The sequence below is a fragment of the Stegostoma tigrinum genome, chromosome 27 (assembly GCF_030684315.1).
Source record: "Stegostoma tigrinum isolate sSteTig4 chromosome 27, sSteTig4.hap1, whole genome shotgun sequence".
NCBI lineage: Eukaryota > Metazoa > Chordata > Chondrichthyes > Orectolobiformes > Stegostomatidae > Stegostoma > Stegostoma tigrinum.
The window spans coordinates 32,162,188-32,182,174 of record NC_081380.1 but is presented as its reverse complement, the minus strand read 5'-3'; the positions used below and the strand labels follow the sequence as shown (position 1 = coordinate 32,182,174).

Genomic DNA, 19,987 nt, shown 5'->3' with positions numbered 1-19,987 from the left:
GGCATGACCTGCCCCTCACAAAGCCGTGTTGACTGTATTTGATCAAGCCATGCTCTTCCAGATGGTCATAAATCCTATCCCTCAGAATCCTTTCTAACGCCTTGCAGACGACAGACGTGAGACTTACTGGTCTGTAATTGCCGGGGATTTCCCTATTTCCTTTCTTGAAGAGAGGAATTACATTTGCCTCTCTCCAGTCCTCAGGTACGACTCCAGTGGAGAGCGAGGCTGCAAAGATCCTCGCAAGTGGCGAAGCAATTGCATTTCTCGCTTCCCAAAGCAGCCGAGGACAAATCTGGTCCAGGCCTGGCAACTTGTCAATCTTAATGTTTGACAAAATTTATATATATAATATATGCATGATATTTCATTTGCTGTTCTTGTCCACTCCTGATCTTCCCAAATCCTCTTGAAACTACTTTGCATCATCGTCACAATCCACATTGCTGCCAGCTTGGAAATATTACAAACTTATTGCCTGGGAATGATTGCTGGTGTCTTTTATTCTTGTGTCCTGGAGTTGATTGAAGGATGCATAATTTATATTACATGCACTTTAACCTCGTACATAAATAGTGGCAACATCAAGTTACAGTATGATTGAGAATCTCTATTTGCTATGCTATTTAATTTTGAATGTACTTTATTGTGTGGTTACCAAACAATAGTTTACAGATTTGCACAGTCCTATAGTGAGTTTAAAGGGAAGCTAAGGAAAATGCTTCCCAATTAAGAAAGTATTCGAATGTAGTTAGAAACATTAAATTTTAAATGATGTTCTCTGCAATACTTCAAAAATTTCAGTAATGTGCCATAGACATTTCAGAAAAGCTGAATTTTACTCTACATAAAGTTTTACATGTAGAGTTTTACTCTACATAAGAAAAAGAAAAGACACATCTGGAATAATAGGGAATAATTTCTCATTTGGGGTGATGATCCAGGGATTGTTTGCAAGCCCCATTGTTTTTGAGATGTTTTGATCACCCTTAGCAAAGAACGTTAATATGTACTATTAGACAACATTCTACTTTTTTATGCCTCCAACAGTGCATCTAATACAGGTATTATTTCTTTTTGCGGAGGGTTGGGTTGGAAAGAGAAAATATGTCTGTGCTTTAGAAAGTGGTTTCATCTTTTGTTTCCTGAGGGTAGAAATGAGATACCAGGTCATCCTCATTGTCGCACTAAACCAGGAAACAAAAGGTACGCAAAAATAGTATGGGGTGCTTCTCTGCAATTAACTTCTTACCAGGTTCTGTTTTATGTTCTATTGGAGTGAAGCTGAAATCGTGAACACGTTGTGTTGGCAGTGCCATGCGTGAACATTGTTCCTCATTAGTTTGGACTGCAACATTCGAGATTTAAGATGGAAAAACTAATGGAGAAATGTAAATTTATGTGCTAAGATATTTTCTCATGATTGATTTTCTCCCTTCCTTTTTCAGCTCAGATCGGCTGATAGAAGATACAATAAGGTACGGCAGCATGTTCAAATTTCGCTACTCAATTTCTCAAAGTAGAAAGTGTTTAATAAGTGTAAGTTTACAGAAAAAAGACATTTTGTCAAAGCGTTGTCTTGCACGCATCAGACCAATTCACATTATTTCCAGCAATCCCTTACTTTAGAGGATGAATGATTCCAGGTCTTTCCCTAGTTGTTCGATTCGGTTTAGCACAATACTGTCTTTACTACCATTGAAAGTGAAACAAGACTGCAATTTAACAACGAGCATCTAAAAATGGGGTAAAGTACTACTAGCAGACACTTTATAAACAATAATGTAAATCCCCATTCTTTTTAAGAGCAAATCTTTGTACAGTTAATAGCCTGTCTGCTCACGTAGTTAATATGCAAGATTTTTCAGTCAATTGAAATAATCGAAATTGCATTTCGAGCAGGGTATTGATTTTATTGGTACAATGCGCACTGCCATTGGGCAGGAAACCCAGTATTTGGGTATCCAACAGCTTTTGTTAAATATTAGGAATGTATTTTGATCTGCACCTATCCTTCAATTTATCTGAACCAGGAGCGTAAGTGATCACTGCACCTCCTGAGCCTGCTCCATCATTCAATAAGATCACAGTTGATCTGGCACTGTTTAGAATTCCACATTCCCATCGGCACATCCCTTGGGGGGACAAAAGGCTTTGATTCAGAAGGATATATCCACCTCTATAAATGTATAACGAAGCCACTTCCACCATATTCTGAGGTAATATGTTTCATAGTCTTGTTTGAAGTGGTTGAAGCACATATGCCTGAGATGTGGGTGCTGATGTTTTAAATGCTGTGTTGACTGCTGTGCTGTACTGCTAGTGTCCAATCTCTGAACCAGAAACAAAAACAAAGTTGCAAGAAAAGCTCAGCAGGTCTGGCAGCATCTGTGGAGGAGAAAACAGTTAACATTTCGTGTCCAGTGACGTTTGCTCAGAACCAGAAACCCTGGAACAAGTCCCATCTGTTCCAAAGGTGTTTCACATCTGAGTAGATGAAGAAATATCTTTAAATGCGGTATCAATTGAGTGTGCATGCCTGGTTGTGATTAAGAGCAGCTGATGTTACTTGAAGAAAGACTCAGACAAAAATAAATAGCCAGTTTCCACCTGGGATGGGTGGGGCTGGTCTGCAGAAGGGAAATGCCTGACTGCAGTCAAGTTTATTTACAATTCTGAATACATCATGTGGAAAGTAATCACCTCTTGTTACTTCATTTGCACGATTAGCAATGAGTCAGTGTGGGTACACTTAAGATTGATATCATGTCACTGAGAGATGCATCATAGTTACCTTTCTAGAGTTTACTCTAGTTATTCTAGAATTATCTGTCATTCAGTAACTCTCTTGTGGTGGCCCATTCTGATCGTAGAAGTGTTTCGGTTTTAGATTATTTAATGCATTGGAATATCTGTCCAAAATAAAATTCAGGTAATTACTGTTGTTAGTTACTGAAACACGTTACTACTGGTATTATTTGTTAAATATATTGCTCACATGTTTGCAATCCACGTCTGATTTCATCTGTTTTGTGGAATTGTCCTCAATCATGAGTATCATATGAATTTGCCTTTTTTATCCAAATTAGGAATACATGCTGGCTGTAGTTCATAAAAGTGAACACTTTGTTATAATTTTTCTTACGCTGAGAAAATTATGCGAGAAGCTGCTTTGTAGCCCTGCTATAACCATGTATGGTGTGGTTCCTTGAGGCTGTGTCCATTACATATCATCGTGTAATTTTTTTAGATCACGGTTATCATCTGACCTTCAGAAAGCTTTCTCTTTTAAGGAATTTTGTTTCTAAATTTTGTGACAGCTAAGATTTACAGGAGCTCTGCCATTATAATGCACCGCAATAACTGGGAAAGTCACTTGTAAACCTACTTTAAAAATCTGCTTTGTTCTCCGACCGCACAAGTGTCTTCACTGGCACAGACAGTAATTTTAATCTACCATGCATTTGTTTGCCAGTCTTTTAGTGTTCTCCTTGCACACCAAATACAGTAGGCATTCAGCAAGAAAAATCCCATATGCAGTCTTGTGGTTCTAATTAAATAGTTAGAATCACAGTTAATCTTTGTAATGAAATATTCAAAAACTTTTTTTTTTAAACTGCAGGAGGGCTCACCACAACCATCACCAGAGCGTTCTGCCGTTGTTTCTAACTAGCTTAGGTGCGTAGGCTGACTTCATTCACCCATTGGCTGAAATACAGTCAGACAGCACAGAAAAAAGTCCTTCGGCCCAACTCGTCCAATCTGAACTGCCCCCGTTTGCCAACATTTGGCCCATATCCCTCTAAATCCTTTCTCTTCGACATAGAATCATTCATAGAATCCCTACAGTTTGAAAGCAGGCTGTTTGGCTCATTGAGTTCACACCGACCTTCCAAAGAGCATTCCAGCCAGACCTCCCCCGTCCCTATCCCTGTCATCCAGCATTGCCCATGACTAACCCACCTAGCCAGTGTATTCCTTGACACTGTGGACAATTTAGCATGGCCAATCCACCTAACCTGGACATCTTTGAACTGTGGGAGGAAACCAGAGTACCCAGAGGAAACCCACACAGACATGGGGAGAATGTGCAAACTCCATACAGACAGTTACCCAAGGGTGGAATCAAATCTGGGACCCTGGCACTATGAGGCAGCAGTGCTAATCACTGAGCCACTGTACCACCGTATTAATATACCCATCCAGATGTCTTTTAAATATTGTAATTGTACCCATCTCCACCACTTCCTTTGGCAGCTCCTTGCATGCACCACCACCCCCTGCAAAGTTACCCCTTAGGCCCTTTTTAAGTCTCTTTCCCTCTGAATTTAAATCTATTCCCTTTAGTTTTGGACTCCCCTACCCTAAAAAAAGACGTTGGCTATTTACCCTCTCCATGCCTTTCATGATTTTATAAACCTCTAAGGGCTACCCCTCAGCCTCTGATGGTCTTTCCTGTTTTGCTGAGGGAGCACTTTGCATACACTTAAGCTTCAGTCTGGATGACCATGCCTTCTGATATATAACAACACATGTTTCGCCAACTTGTACTATTTTTGAGGAGTAAAAGATTGGTGTGATAAATTTTGTTTCAATCCTGTGGTGTTAAAGTTGACCTGGACTCTGATTTCCGAATAGACATTGCTATTTATTTTTATACAATTCTCTCACTACTGAGTTTATGCAGGTACCTTCACCACAGTTTATCACTTTTCGGTCAATTGAAATAATCCAAATTGCATTTTGAACAGGGTATTGCTTTTATTGGTATAATGCACATTGCCATTGGGCAGGAAACCCAGTTTCCTTGATAACAACAAGGTATGGAGCTGGATGAACACAGCAGGCCAAACAGCATCAGAGGAGCAGGAAAGCTGACGTTTCGTCTGTGAACCGTTCTTCAGATTTGAGTTTCCCCAACAGCTTTTGTTAAATATCAGGAATTTGTAAGGTCTTGTCTCACAGTTGCTGCATACTTAGGATTAGGTATTAGATCAAGGAGGGTGAGAGGCAGCTTGTGTGGAACGTAAACACTGGAATAGACTAATTTGGCTGAAAGCATTGTTTCTATAGTCTGTGTACTGATATTCGTTTATTTACGTTATTCTTCATGAACTGTTTTCCTTCTCCACCGACTCAGAGATACTCATGAAAGTTTCTGGTTTTTCCTTGCATTTGCTTGCCTGTAAAAATGTCACTATTATTAGCTGTACTGCTCCAACTAAAAAAAAAATTGCAGGCTTATGGAAAAAGCTTTGCTTCTTGTTTGTCAAGACAGCACTGTGCAGTGTAGGAAATGTATTGGAGCATTAACAATTCTGAACATTGACCTTAACGTCATAGTTCTACAGCCCAGAAAAGGCACCTGTACCCTATTCAGACTCAAGCAAATTCACTGGTTTTAACCCAGGTTCTTTTAACATTCTCATTCCAAATTTCTGCATCACAAATCTAAAATAATGATTGTTAATAAGCTATTAGCATTTTGGTACTGAACTAATACCATTGTAACTTGGAGAAGTGAAAGATTGTGCCATTGTTCATCCCAATGGGCATGTTATTGCCATAAAAAGACCTCACCTCCCAGTCGCAAACCATTTCCACTCCCCCTCCCATTCTCTTGATGACATGTCCATCATGGGCCTCCTGCACTGCCACAATGATGCCACCCGAAGGTTGCAGGAACAGCAACTCATATTCCGCCTGGGAACCCTGCAGCCATATGGTATCAATGTGGACTTCACCAGTTTCAAAATCTCCCCTTCCCCCACTGCATCCCTAAACCAGCCCAGTTCATCCCCTCCCCCCACTGCACCACACAACCAGCCCAGCTCTTCCCCCCCACCCACTGCATCCCAAAACCAGTCCAACCTGTCTCTGCCTCCCTAACCGGTTCTTCCTCTCACCCATCCCTTCCTCCCACCCCAAGCCGCACCCCCAGCTACCTACTAACCTCATCCCACCTCCTTGACCTGTCCGTCTTCCCTGGACTGACCTATCCCCTCCCTACCTCCCCACCTACACCCTCTCCACCTATCTTCTTTACTCTCCATCTTCGGTCCGCCTCCCCCTCTCTCCCTATTTATTCCAGTTCCCTCCCCCCATCCCCCTCTCTGATGAAGGGTCTAGGCCCGAAACGTCAGCTTTTGTGCTCCTGAGATGCTGCTTGGCCTGCTGTGTTCATCCAGCCTCACATTTTATTATCTTGGAATCTCCAGCGTCTGCAGTTCCCATTATCTCTCACCTTGAGATTGCTGTGTTTATATTATTGTTTTGTTGCTGACCTGACCAGAAAGTAATCATAGCCATTAATGAAATGATTGTGACCTCTTTTGGGAACACTTTTTTCCTGAAAGTTTTCCATAGTTAAACCATAAATGGAAGACATTTATCATCTGATTAATCAAGAAACTGAATTCATTATCTTGACAATACTTGAAATTTGGAACAGCTCCAATACTTGGAGATCTTGAATTCTAGTATTAAGAATTGTACTGCAGTAATAGAACTGTTTGCATTTTTGTTTTAGAAATATGTTTTTCCAAACATTCTCTTATATATATTTAGGGCACATTTATTTTACTTTGCTCCAAAGGCATTTTTTTTGAGGTTTTCTGTTTAATTGTTTTAATTCTAACTAATTTATTGTAATAACATATTCTGTATTATTATTGATGTATTTGGCTTGCACAGAAGCAGATTAGAATAATTCATCAATATTTTAAAGAAAACACTCCTGCATTAAGCTCAAAGCCGTAACATGCGTGAAAAACATTAATTTCTTAAACACCGGTATTTAAATTGGTTCAAGACGAGTCATAACTTGACAATAAAAACTTTTCTGAAAGTAACTAAGCCCCTCCTAAACAAAAAGACTTTGTTAAACGTACATTCCACAGACTGGTGAAGTCATGGTTAATATATTTCTATACCACAGACATACAGCAGGAAGATTGTCTGTCTGTTTTATTGCATCTCAATCTCAGCTTTAAACTGAACAATTGAGAAAATGTTTGTTATTATAGCATCTGTTGCATTTTTCCATGTAGTAGCTCCTGAACATATGCAGCGTTAAACTCAAGAATGCACATTCGTTTGCAGAAAATTCAGTGCCTTAGTGATTTCAAGTTTTCTTGGTTCTTTGTTGGCTGACCGTCGTTTTGTTGGTAGATTTAAATGTGCAGCCTCCCTTCGTATCCACTGAACTTTGCAGCCTCACCTTTGCCACATTCCTTTCTTTTGTTGGTCGCAGTATTTCTCCCCCTCTTTTTGTCCCATGTTTGCAGCCTCCCCTTTCCTGTGCTGTGCACCCCATTGCAGCCTTCCCCTACCCCTGCCTTGTGACCCCTTACTTCTGCCTTCCCTGCCTGTTTCCACCTCTTCCCCCTCCGCCTCACCTCACCACCTTTTGGCCTCTTCTTGTCATCACCACACTAACCTCTTGTCCCAGCTTCTTCTCCTCCTCCTTTCCCCATTGCCTGACCCATCCTTTGCTGCTTTCTCCTTTCCACCCTCTTTGCAATGCCTGAGAGTTGAGGCAAGAGACTAATCATCAAGTTGAATGGTGAAGCCAGCTCAATAGGCTCTGTGTTCCTTCTACTCCTATTGTTTTTATATAAAATTTTGAATACTTTACAAAGAGTGCAGAACAGATTTACAGCATGGTTCTAGGATGAATGACCTTAAGTCATATGGTGAAACTGGAGAACTGGGCAATATCCTTTGGGCATACAGAGTTGAGAAGTGATTGTATCGAATAATCAAACTTGTGAGATCCGGAGAGAACAGATGAAGAGGAATAGTTCCCATTGGTGGAAAGGTCAAGACCAGAGGGGGCACAGTTGTGAAGTAATTGACAAAAGTACCAAAGGAAACTTGAGAGAAGCTTTTACACAATGAGGGGTCAGAACCTAGAATTCACTCCGAGTGCGTGGTGGACGCAGATTTCATAATGACTTTTAAAAGGGAAATGGATAAGCAACTGAGGAGAGAAGATTTGTGGGGCTGCAGTGAAAAAAGCAGGCAAGTGGAACTAGAGATAATGGGAACTGCAGATGCTGGAGACTCCAAGATAACAAAGTGTGGAGCTGGATGAACACAGCAGGCCCAGCAGCATCTCAGGAGCACAAAAGCTGACGTTTTGGGCCTGGACCCTTCATCAGAAATGGGGGAATAGGGAGAGGATTCTGAAATAAATAGGGAGAGAGGGGGAGGCGGACTGAAGATGGATAGAGGAGAAGATAGGTGGAGGAAAGTATGGGTAGGGAGGGGATAGGCCAGTCAGGGGAGGACGGACAGGTCAAGGGGGCGGGATAAGGTTGGTAGGTAGGAAATGGAGATGCAGCTTGAGGTGGGAGGAAGGGATGGGTGAGAGGAAGAACAGGTTAGGCATGCGGGGACGAGCTGGGCTGGTTTGGGATGCAGTGGGGGGAGGGGAGATTTTGAAGCTGGTGAAATCCACATTGATACAATTGGGCTGCAGGGTTCCCAAGCGGAATATGAGTTGCTGTTCCTGCATCCTATGGGTGGCATCATTATGGCACTGCAGGAGGCCCAGGATGGACATATCGTCTAAGGAATGGGAGGGGGAGTTGAAATGGTTCGCGACTGGGAGGTGCAGTTGTTTATTGCGAACCGTGCGTAACCATCTGAGTTGTCCCTGCAACGAACTGGTGCAAACCTAATGGATGGTATGGCCACTTTTGTTGTTGTGATCATTCTGAAACTCCTGAAAAAAGAACAAGAAAACTGTTCTGAGGAAGGGTCATTTGACCCAAAACATTAACTCTGAGTTCTCTGTATAAATGCTGCCAGACCCGCTGAGCCTTTCCAGCAATTTCTGTTTCTGATTCTCCAGAAGGCTGAGTGGTTTCTCTTGAACAGATTTGCCCATGTTCAAGCATGTGCTTGAGTAAAAATGTTCTGGCTCTGTATAATGTTGCCATTCAATTCCAACACAGAGTCTGTGATCATTTTTGAGTTTGAATTTCAAATATCCATTTATTAGATAGAGCCTTTCCATTTTTGGATGGCATCCTTCAAGTAGTTTTTCCTTGATTAAGGGTTGAATATGAGGGCATTTGTTTTGACTGCCGCATTTGGTAGTCAATCTTTAGTTTTGACAAATGTAGCAAAATTTGGCTTTTAATTTGAGTAACCCACTTGGGTAACTGAAGACAATGATGTATGTGTAAAATGAGGAATATGCGTTGTCAGGACCGTGCAATCTCAAAGTATTCCTTTTAGCTAAAAAAAAAGAATGGCTTCACTGAGTCTTTGAACAAGATTTAAAACTGCTAGGTAGCTATTTGTCAGTCATCCAATAATTGCTTGCCTGTAACTAGATGATTTACTGCTCAACGCTGTAGGTTCTTAGTTTTAACATATGGATATAAATCATTTTTAAAAGTCAATTATTTGAAAAAGATGTTCAGAAAGTTAAATCAAAATTTAGTGCACTGAAGTAGTGTAAAGATGCACACTTCGTCTTATCGACTTGCACTTTCCCCTGCACCCCTTCTCTTTATCCTTCATTCTTGATCCTCTGACCTTGCAGATTTCTGACCCACCTTAAACTTGTCTCTTCAAGGTCTAAGAATGTTATCCATTCCCAAATCTGACCTCCTCTCCTAGGCATGCTTTTTTTTTCTCTGCATAGAACTGTACAAACTCTGAAAGGCCCACTTGGCTGATTTTGTCTTCGGCAGTGATTATGCTGCATACCACCTCCCACTGTGATTAACTCTGTTACTATACAGGCTTTTTACTTTACTTCCGAAACTGCTGCACATTGTGTGTGGACAGTTTCCACAGTACCAGCACACTGACCCACGACTTAGAATCACCTGAAATGCAGTTTGAGATTCTCCGCAGTAAATCTGTGACAAAGTTCCAACACTTCCGGTTCAAACACATGGAGTTAGTTTCAATATAATAATGACTGACAAATGCTATGGACCTAGTAGTAGTTTATGGTAAGCTCTATAATCGTTATAATAAGAGAAATTTGTATAGGGAAACTCCAGCAGGCTGACCTTTGATTTCTAGCAGCTGGCAAACACTTAAGAATACTCGGGAATTCCTGATACCATTTACAGTATAAGTCATTATATTTCGTAAGGAAAGACTACAGAATAAGTTGTCTTGAAAGGCAACGGTTAGTTAAGGTACCTACAGTAGTTAAGGTTGATTTGAGAAATAATGGCAGAGACATGTGTTATTAACTGTAATAAAAGTTCCTGAGCAAATTGCATATTTTAGTTTAAGATTTTAATCAACAAGAGTGCTTTTTTAAATTTCAAGTAACAATAAGAAGCTCCTGGTGTTCCTGGAGAGCGTATAATGGAATTATTAGTTATAGCAGGGAGATGGACTTTATACTTGAGTAAAACTGTACATGCCACTGGCAGTTTCAAACAAGCGGTTGGAAAGTTAAGTGCACATGGACAATTACAGTTCATTTCCAAAGTCTTACACTTTTAATTCATATTGTGCTACTTTAATGTTTCCTTTTTCTAAAATAATTTGTCTAAATTCAAATAGATTTATTTTATTAAGTACTGAATAAAATCAACCGATATTTCCATCTGAAGATTATTGCTTTAAAAAAGGTTGATTGTTGCTGAGATATTATAAAAACAAATTAATGTGTAGATAGAAACAAATTGTTTCTAGGAATGAGGAATGACAGATATGAAGTCAAACAGAAGAGATTTAAAACAGTTGAGTTCATGGATTTACTTCCAGGTTTGTTGACTGACTGTATGTAATTGTTTCAATCAATTTTAGATTGGATAGATAGACAAAAATATTGACTTTTGGGAACTAGGTAACTAACTACAACTGTATACAAATGTAACAATTTGCTCATGCAAAACGTGTACACCAAAAATAGTGATTATGTGTCAACTCTGCTGGTAGCTAAGGAACTTAGTTAAATTTAAGTAATGCCAGAGACATTGTTGACAGTTCCTGAGCAGGTACCTGTTTAAATTCTCAGCTTGCATGGAGCTGAATTTGATACAAGTATCGCAATTACACACCAGTGTATTTCTGTAGTAATAACCTCATCTTAACACATACTTGGTGCGTTCCCTTTCTTTATTCTGTCTCTTGGTTTTTCATTTTCATTTTACTTTTGCTTCTATCTTTGTTTTTGGTAAATAGTTGAGCACTTAATTCATTTTTATCAGGTTTCAGGTGCAAAATGTTTAGGTGTGAGCTGATCTAAAAGATGTTTTCAGCTTGTCCTGGTGTGGAAGTGTAAAGATCATTTGGTCAAGTAATTTAACACACAATAATAACATTCAATATTTATAATTTACATACAGCTAAATATGCAACATACTTTATAGCACCTCAAGCAGAGAGCTCCTGCCGACATTTTTGTGGTTTCCCCTTCTAGGAATATATAAAAAGGGGTTAAAAGAGAACTTCAGCATTAGTCTGTGTGTTGTTGTTAGGCTGCTGTGGAAGCCTTGGTTTGAGAACAGCCAGTCCCTGCACCACAGGTAACGAAAGGAAGAGTCTGTCTTTTTATTCCTCTTTTTCCTCACTCACTCAGTCTCCCTCCCTCCCCCCTTCCCTCCCCCGCTCTCAGACTGATCTGAAGATCTATTTTTAACTTTATTTTGAAGTCTTCTCATTTGTAATGCGTGTGCATTGCAGCAATATTGCTTCTTCAATCTAGAAGTTAAAAACACAGACTTTGTAAATTCATGAAACCTTGGCTAAGTTGGCTCCTTTTGTAGCATAAGTTTGCTTTCCAAGAAAGTAATCCACAAAATGAAAAGAATTGCTTTTAAAATAACCTTGTTGCAACCAACCAACCAAGTGGGTGAATAAAGGAGGAGAGTCGTACAAGCATGGATGCAGACCCTTTGGTCCCACATGTCTGTGCTGGCCAGACATCCCAATCCAACCTGGTCCCATTTGCTAACCATTTGGTCCATATCCCTCTAAACCCTTCCAGTTCATATATCCATTCAGGTGCCCCTATTAAATGTTGTAATGGTACCCGTCTCCACCTCTTACTCTGGCAGCTCATTCTGTACATGCACTTCATCAATCGTGCTCCCCCTGTCCCATCCCTAATCTCACGGGATCTTGAATGGTAACAAATTGGGGAACATTGCCACAAGTCTGGACTTAATAAGTGGTAAGTAGACAAAAACTTCCCGTAGATGTCTGCAGTGCAGATGTGTAATCAGCCATCAGGAGTGTATCTTACTCTCCTTTGGATTCCTGCTCTCCTTAACACGGAACCTCATCTTTATTTAGTGAATGTCTGTAGTGGAATGACTGACTGTAGTAACTGTTCGTGGAAGAATGAAGTGTGTCCCACACAAACTCCCACCCCAACCATCAAATTGTGAAGGGGTTTTAAAATTTGTTAGTGTGTGTTTTGGAACAGGCCTAGACAAATTTTCTCCTCAAACCTTTCCACCATTCACTGAGATTGTGGGCGATTTGCAGCCTAAATGTATTTATCCCACATGCCCCATTTCCTTTAAATATCTTGGAATAACAAAAATCTATCGGTCTTGGATGTAAAGTTCACAGTTGATCTATCAGTTTCCATCTGCAACGTAGCGTTTCAAACATCCAGCATACTTTGGGCACAGAAGTATTTCTTCATTTCACTCCTGAAAGAAATGGCTGTAATTTTAGACTGTCTCCTAGTCCCTAACTCAGCCAGCATAAATAGTTTCTACCTGTCCCATGTGTCTCATTTACTAACTCAAATCACTTCTTGCTTTCAAAGTTCGAGGAGCAAAAGCATAATTGATGTGTAATCTCTTTTTGACCTACCCTTGGAGACCAGTTGTCATTCTGGCAAGCCTACAGGCACTTCCTCCATGGCCAATATATCCTGAAGGTGTGGTAACTCAATAGCTCCACATTACTCCAGGTGTGGTGTAATCAGGAATTTGTGTTACTTGATTTCTACTTCAATGTATTCTAGCCCTCGAGTTGAGAAGGTCAGCATCCCATTATTCTTTTTAATTACTTTCTCTACCTATTCATGACTATTAAATACCAATCTGTTTGGACCCCAAGTCTCTTTGGATCACCACTGTTCCCAGTTCATTATCATTTAGGAAGTACATAAAGAAAGATTAAATAATGTCCAAAATGGATAATCTGACATTTAGCTGCCGTGAAATCTATTTGCCCAGTTTTCTACATTCGTTTAATCTAATAGTATTTTTAACTTTATGCTTCCATCTGCTTGTAATGATGCCCATATTTGCATTTCAGTAAAATTTAAATGCATAGCTTTCAATTTCATTTTTGTAAGTTGTAAATAACTCCAAATAGTTGAAGTCCTAGCACAGAGTCAGAGGTACATAGGTGGCATCATGATAGTAAAGAACAGATGTAGTGAGAAGGTAGAGTGAAGTTGTCATCATTTTAGACATAAAACAATAAATGCACCACTGTTATGAGTTGTCAAATTGCTTTGTAACTCATTGCAGACACACTAGCTGGTGTCGAGAATTTTCCAGTTTTGCCTTCATCATATTACTAATCCCATTGGATTTTAACCATGGTTAAATGTAGATTGTGAACGTAGAAAAAAAAAAGTACTGAGTCTGCACATTTTGTACACTGGCGCAGGAACCGAGAGCTAAGTAAAGATAAAGAAGGATGAAGATTAATTGGGAGAAGTTGGAAAAGTGAACAGCTCTGGGAATACCTAGTGCACTAGTGTGTGTCATATTTATCAAAGAAACAGACTACAGCGTATATTTTGATTTTCTGTCTAGTCAGCTCAGAAATTGCAGCAGGCTAAGCGAGCTGTTGTTAGTAATGATATGATGTGCTTTCTTTCTTCAGCATTGCTATGGCAACAAAAGAAAATGTGACATCACAACGAGGAATGCTGAAGTCAATACAAAGTAGAGTGAACTCCTTGGCCAGTATCCTTTTTAAAACATTTTGTTTTACATTCTTTCACTTTGTGTCAATGTAACAATAAATTAGAAAGTAAATACGACAGAACAGGCTAGTGGACACAAGTTTGTCTGGAGTTTCTTAGGTGGGAAACTGTTGTAAAATTTGTTAAACTCTCTTCCACAGCAAAGCTGTGATACATCAAACTGCAAAACTGCTCAGTCGGCATAGTAACTAATTTAGTTGAACATAAAGAATTAATAGAATTTAATGCAAAGTATTGAACTTCCAGGACAAGTTGGAGTAGATCATTCACAAAGTACAAGTTTCCAGAGATGTCAATCTTTTAGCTGAGAAAAAATATGTAAAAGAGAACTTTTGAAGAGTATATCAACTAATAATTTTTACTATGCAGTGTTCCAGTTTTGTAGGTTTTGGATATAGATGTTAAATACCATAATTATTCTAACAATGATGCAAAAGCTTTCTTTAGTTTTTTTTAAACTCTATAGTCAATCCCTAATTTTACTGAGTTAGTAAGTTAGAGACTTGGACTAATAATCTGAATATGAGAGTTCAGATCCCACATGGCATTTGGGGAATTTAAATTCAATTGAATAAAACTGAAATAATGAGTAACTGTCAGTAATGGTGATCTGAAACTACTAGATTGTTCAAAAAGACATTTAGTTCGTAAATGCCATTAGGAGGAAAGTCTGCCATTCTTGCCTAGTCTGGCTGATATGTGTCTTCAGACCTGCGACAATGTGATGGGCTCTTAAACTATTCTGTGTCATTTAGAGGGCCGATGTGTTCTTTACAAGCCCAGACTGGCAGGATCTGGAGCAAATTGTTAAGTGAAAGTTGCTTGAGCAATTGCTATTGAATGAGTAAGTTCGCTACACAATTTTTCTATAAGTTAGAGCTTTACATGAAAATCTAGGGTTGGAGACATAGGAATGTTCTCACCTTTCGAAACCTGCAGCTCGTCACCAATTATCTTAAATTGTTAATTCATTTAATTGTGATGCATATTGTAGAGTGAGTAGTGAAATTAGCTCTGGCTTAAAACAAGTTGCAATGTGGTTCTAGATAAAAGCAAGTGTACAATCAGTTTGTGGGTTATCCATTCAAATTATCCAATGAAATGAATTGAGCCTTATGAATCAGTAATGTTTGCTATTCAGTCTCTGTTCATGATAAATTAGCTAATCTCGAGTGAGTTGTCACTAGGACATCCAGTTGGCCTCGGTGCTCATTATCAGAAACATGTAAACAAACCAGGATTCCCTCTTCCTCTTCCTCTTGGAAGGATCAGAATAAGACATTAGGCAAGGATATTTTGAATTGGATCCTCATTCAGCCAAATAGCCGCGGGTCCTTAAACGTCCAGTCTGACATCTGAAGTGCCGTCACATCAGAGAATGCTTGATATCCATGCAGCTGTACCCCAATCAAGGAATCTGTACCTTTCAGAAAATGAGAGAAAACAGGGTTGACTGGCTAAAAGCCTATTGTTTAGTGTTAGAATGTCTTTATAACGAATTGAAAACAAAATTATTTCAAATTCTTTAACAAAAATTTCAGACCGATTTCCTGCCATTAACAACCTGGTTCAGAGGATAAATTTGAGAAAACGCAGAGACACGTTAATCTTGGGAGGTGTCATTGGCATTTGTACTATCCTATTACTACTGTATGCTTTTCACTGATGCATTTCCATAAGATATCTCCACAGCTGCAAAGCACTGAGGAGAATGTGATGGGGAGCTTGTGGACCTGCATATATTGGCTGGATTGTGAGTATGATGGATTTAGGTTACACTGGAATACTTTAAAAGAGATTCCTGCGGGCTACAGTTGTGATTGGTTTATGATAAAATGTTAAACCTCAGATTTTTAATTATGCTCATGGAATATATAATTTTGAAATATAGCTCATTACATTTTGTGAAAGAATGCATTAGAATGTGGTCTGTTAACACTTCTTTCTCCATCTCAGTTATCCAGACTGAAAGTTACTGTATCATTTCTGAGCAATTACAAAGACCAAATTAGAAAGAAATCAGCTCTTTGAATCATATATCTTGATGCATTGACTTGTGTATTTTCAAGAACATATGTAATGTGTACATAAAATTACTTTTGTACACTGTGGTCCTGCAGGACATTTGTATATTCGTATTCTGTGTAAGTCACGGTTTTGCTATTTTCTATGGCTTTGCATGTCCATTGTCTGCTCTCACCCAGATAAGTGCAAAAGCCAAATGTTCTGAAAACTGGAAATCTGAAATAAAACCATAAAATGTAAAAATACCTAGGCCCAGCAGCATCTGCAGAGAGGAAAACAAAAGTAGTGTCAGGTGAATGACTTTTCATTATAGTCAGTTCCAATGAATGGTTGCCAGCTGAAACATCAGCTCTCTTCTCTCTCCAGGATGTTGCCGGAGTATTTTCTGGTTTACTCAGATGAATGGTTTTGATTCAACTGATTTAGTTGCAGAGCAGCCTTTGCCAAGACCAAGAAGCGAATACCACACTTAGCCATTCTCTTGGAAATATGTAGAAGTACTGAAGTGAAAACAAAAGGAAAATTTTAAAAAAGCTAGACATCCATTCAGTGATAAGTTTTTGGTTGTTTATCAATTTTCCAAAGTTTTATTAATCTGGCAGAATTTTTAAATTGTTATGTGGCCGTGCACAATGTTTATTTATATCAAACTATTCTGTGACATTGGCAAACTATAGCAATATATTAGAACAGGTTTCTGAAGCCACACCCCACATAAACCAAGTAATCGCAATCCTTTTTTAATATATGTAGGTGCAGTATATTGAAACATTTGGAACTCTCTGCAAAAAATACTATTGCCAAAGCCTACTTTAAAAAAAAAAGTAAAATTTTAGAGTATCTGTACTAAAAACCAGCACTGCAGTGAATGGAGAATACTTTTTTGTGTTTTGTTTTCAGATACTTGCATTATGGTTGGGATTTGCCCTTTATCCCATTATTTGTTTAAATCACTATACATTTATTCACAAACCACTAACTGTGGCCTCCCTAATGATTTCCAGAGTATATGACAACCTTGTCAGTTTCAATTCCTCAGATTGAGGTAACTAATTTGAATGTTGTGGTTTGGAATTCATGCAGGTACAAAACTTGATGCTTGGAAATATGAATCATTCCAATAGTGTGTTTGGAAAGAAATAACACTTCTTTTGTACATTTCACTGTTTTTGCATACAGGCTATGATCTATTTACCCTGGCATCTTTCCTGAATTAACTTGACACTATGGCAAGCAAAAGTTGACTGGCTAACTGGATCATTTGAATTCATATTGTTCAGTTCCTTAGCTGGATTTTTGTTTACCATGCAGTTGAATTGATCCATGTAGAAGGTGCATTTCTGCTGTAAGATAGTGGTCACACAGCTGCTGTGTTTGTTAATCTACTCAAAGCTTTTGATGTCAAAGATCTACTTGTTTTTCAGAAAATTCACCCCCCCACAACCCTTCTCCTACTGCCCTTTTGTTCATGTAGATTTTAATAACCTTGTAAAATATTTTTTTCTCTGCTAATGTGCATTTCCTGCATTGTACAGAGGAGCTCTGACTGTGTATGTAATTTGTTAATAAATTAGAAACCTAAGTGATCCTGTTTGCTGGTGTATTGCCATTATCTGCAAGAACCTGAAATTGTTGTTTGATTTAAATGGAGTTTCATAGTCATGTTAATTACTGTAATAACTCTCATTCTTTTCAGAAAATTTCACTCAATTACATCAGATGCAACCACTGTCCTTACAATTCTCAACTGCCATGTCTCAGTCTCTGCTCAGTCTTTGCTGCTCAAGAAAAAGGTGTAATCCAGGCAGCCTGTTTCTCTGGGTCTGTGTTTGACCATTCATCATTAACCCAGAATGTGTTCCATGGAGCCCAGTCTGGCTACTGTTGGTCAGTTTAGGATGTCTTTGTTAAAATCAAGCGGAGTAATCTAGTTAGTCATTTTAATTGGTTTAGGAATAACCCTCGCTCTGACTCCAGGCTTAGTCTTTCTATTTTGTTTGATCATTTCTCCTGTAGAAAAGATTCAAACTCTTTCTACCTCCTTGCTCTTAGCACTTTGCATTCTGGTCCATTTTATTGCATGCCAAACTTTATAATTGATCCTTGGAAAATTTTCTACTGATTTATTTGTGCCAAGGAGGTATGAGGAAGTGTGTTCACATCCACTGCTCCTCTGTCTATCCTGTTGTTTATGTATGCATTTTCCCAACTACCGCACCGTGGATGTTAACAGTACCTTTTACCTGCATTCCATCTAACTCCAGCTACAAATGAAGGCGTGCAATTGATTCCAAACCGTGCAGATTCAGCATCCAGAAGCAGCTCACTGTAGTTTCACATGCAGTGTTATTCAGACTAAATCATGAGAAGATGAGAGTGCATTTTCTGCTTCATAATTTTTCTGAGGAAGATTTTGTAAATATTCAGTTGTAAAGAATAGCATAAATTATCGGAACATTATTCTCTGTCTGAAGAAATCCAGTTTGCTTATAAAATGTTCACTGGATATTGTTTCCCAAAAATTATTCCTACCCTTCTCCTCTGTCCTTTTTCCCATTGTGACCTCACAGTAACTTGCTTTCAGTATGCTGTGGGATCCAGCAAGGGTTGCAATGGCAGGAGAGAAATTGTGATTAATGATTGCAGTCATTTGAAATTGCTCAAATAATTTTGAACCAAAATAGTAAGCGGAAAGCATTAACAGGAAATCAGATTAATCTCAAGAAGACAGTAATGAAAAATGGACAAATAGTAGCAATCATGTCTTGTTCAGTGGTCTGAGCAGCAGCTTTACGCCAATCTTTCAACGCAATGGGCAATGGTTAAAAGCTCAGCTGATAGGGGAAATTGACCTCAATTGAGATCAAGTAAATTTAGCATTAATAGGTATTTATGCGTATTTTAAAAAAAGACTATTCCCAGCAGAACTGACAACTGTTGCAGTATAAATTCTGTTTAGGTCATGGGTTGCGTAGAGAGTGTAATTTAAGTTTTCTCACTTTCAAAGAGGAAAGAATCACAGCTGTAAAGGTGGCCAGGAGATAAATCATATGTAATTCATCCAGAGATATCAAAGTAATCTGTTAACGATTAAAATGCAATTTTTTTCTTACAAAAGCTTGAATTTTGAAATTATATAACTATAGGTATTGAGAGCCACAGATTGTATCTGTACTTCTGTTTATAATATTTGCTCGGTCCCAATTATGAAGACAAAGCTACTCACTTCTGTTAACATTACTTTCATAGTCAGCATTGATAAAGGGAAGTGTTGCACTAGTCGCTAGGACATCAGGGTATTCTATTCTGGCAGAACATGGGGGAAATACACATCTTGTTTGAGTATATCATGTTAGTAATTGGAAAATTTAAAATGCGCCAGTCTTCTTCAGTACCATCTCGCACCCTAAAACCTTTTTCTGTTTCCTCATACATGGCATATTAAGTCTGAATGCAAGTTAATATCAAAAAAGGGTAGAATTGATGGAGCAATTTCTTTCTTAATTGCTCCAAGAAGTTTGTATTACTTGTTGCCTTTGCTTAACTAGAAATATACAGCAGGAAAATCTCTTTCTGTTCAGGAGGGAACCAAGTATTACAGGAGTAATTAGTTTTGACAAAGGGCTAATCTCAATTTGCCAGTTAGTTACATCTCCAACCAGTAACACTAAATGAAGTTTGGATTTTTTAAAAAGTATAGCACATGACTAATTTTATTTAGTTTTAAATTCTCACTGTATTTTTGTTTTCCAAAGAAATAATTTATCTGAGTAAAAAGTGTCAAAACCAAACTTGTATCTTGTGCTTGCTGCAATATGCAGCCAAAAAAAAGGCATTTCTCTCCATTTCTTTTGAAATCAATGAGAATTCAGGAGCATTTGTAAAATGCAATGGAATGATCTTGATTTAAATCTGCAATGTGCTTTTAGTACAATCTGTTCCTGCTTATTATGCTAAAATAAGAAGAACTTTATTTGTTAATTGCTGTTTATTAAGCTACGCTGCTCTAGTTGAATATTT

At 38.6% G+C, this 19,987-nt stretch overlaps 1 protein-coding gene across 2 annotated transcripts in view; it reads left to right on the top strand.

Annotated features, from left to right (window-relative positions):
* The window catches only part of gosr1 (golgi SNAP receptor complex member 1), a 95,754-nt gene extending 78,201 nt beyond the window's left edge, over positions 1-17,553 (top strand). For both annotated transcript variants that reach the window (XM_048557398.2, XM_048557397.2), the window contains exons 8-10: positions 1,449-1,478; positions 13,840-13,922; positions 15,484-17,553. In XM_048557398.2, coding sequence (XP_048413355.1) covers positions 1,449-1,478; positions 13,840-13,922; positions 15,484-15,608 — 238 coding nt within the window. In that variant the 3' untranslated portion in view covers positions 15,609-17,553. The remainder of the gene's footprint in view (positions 1-1,448; positions 1,479-13,839; positions 13,923-15,483) is intronic.
* Positions 17,554-19,987: the final 2,434 nt, after the last annotated feature.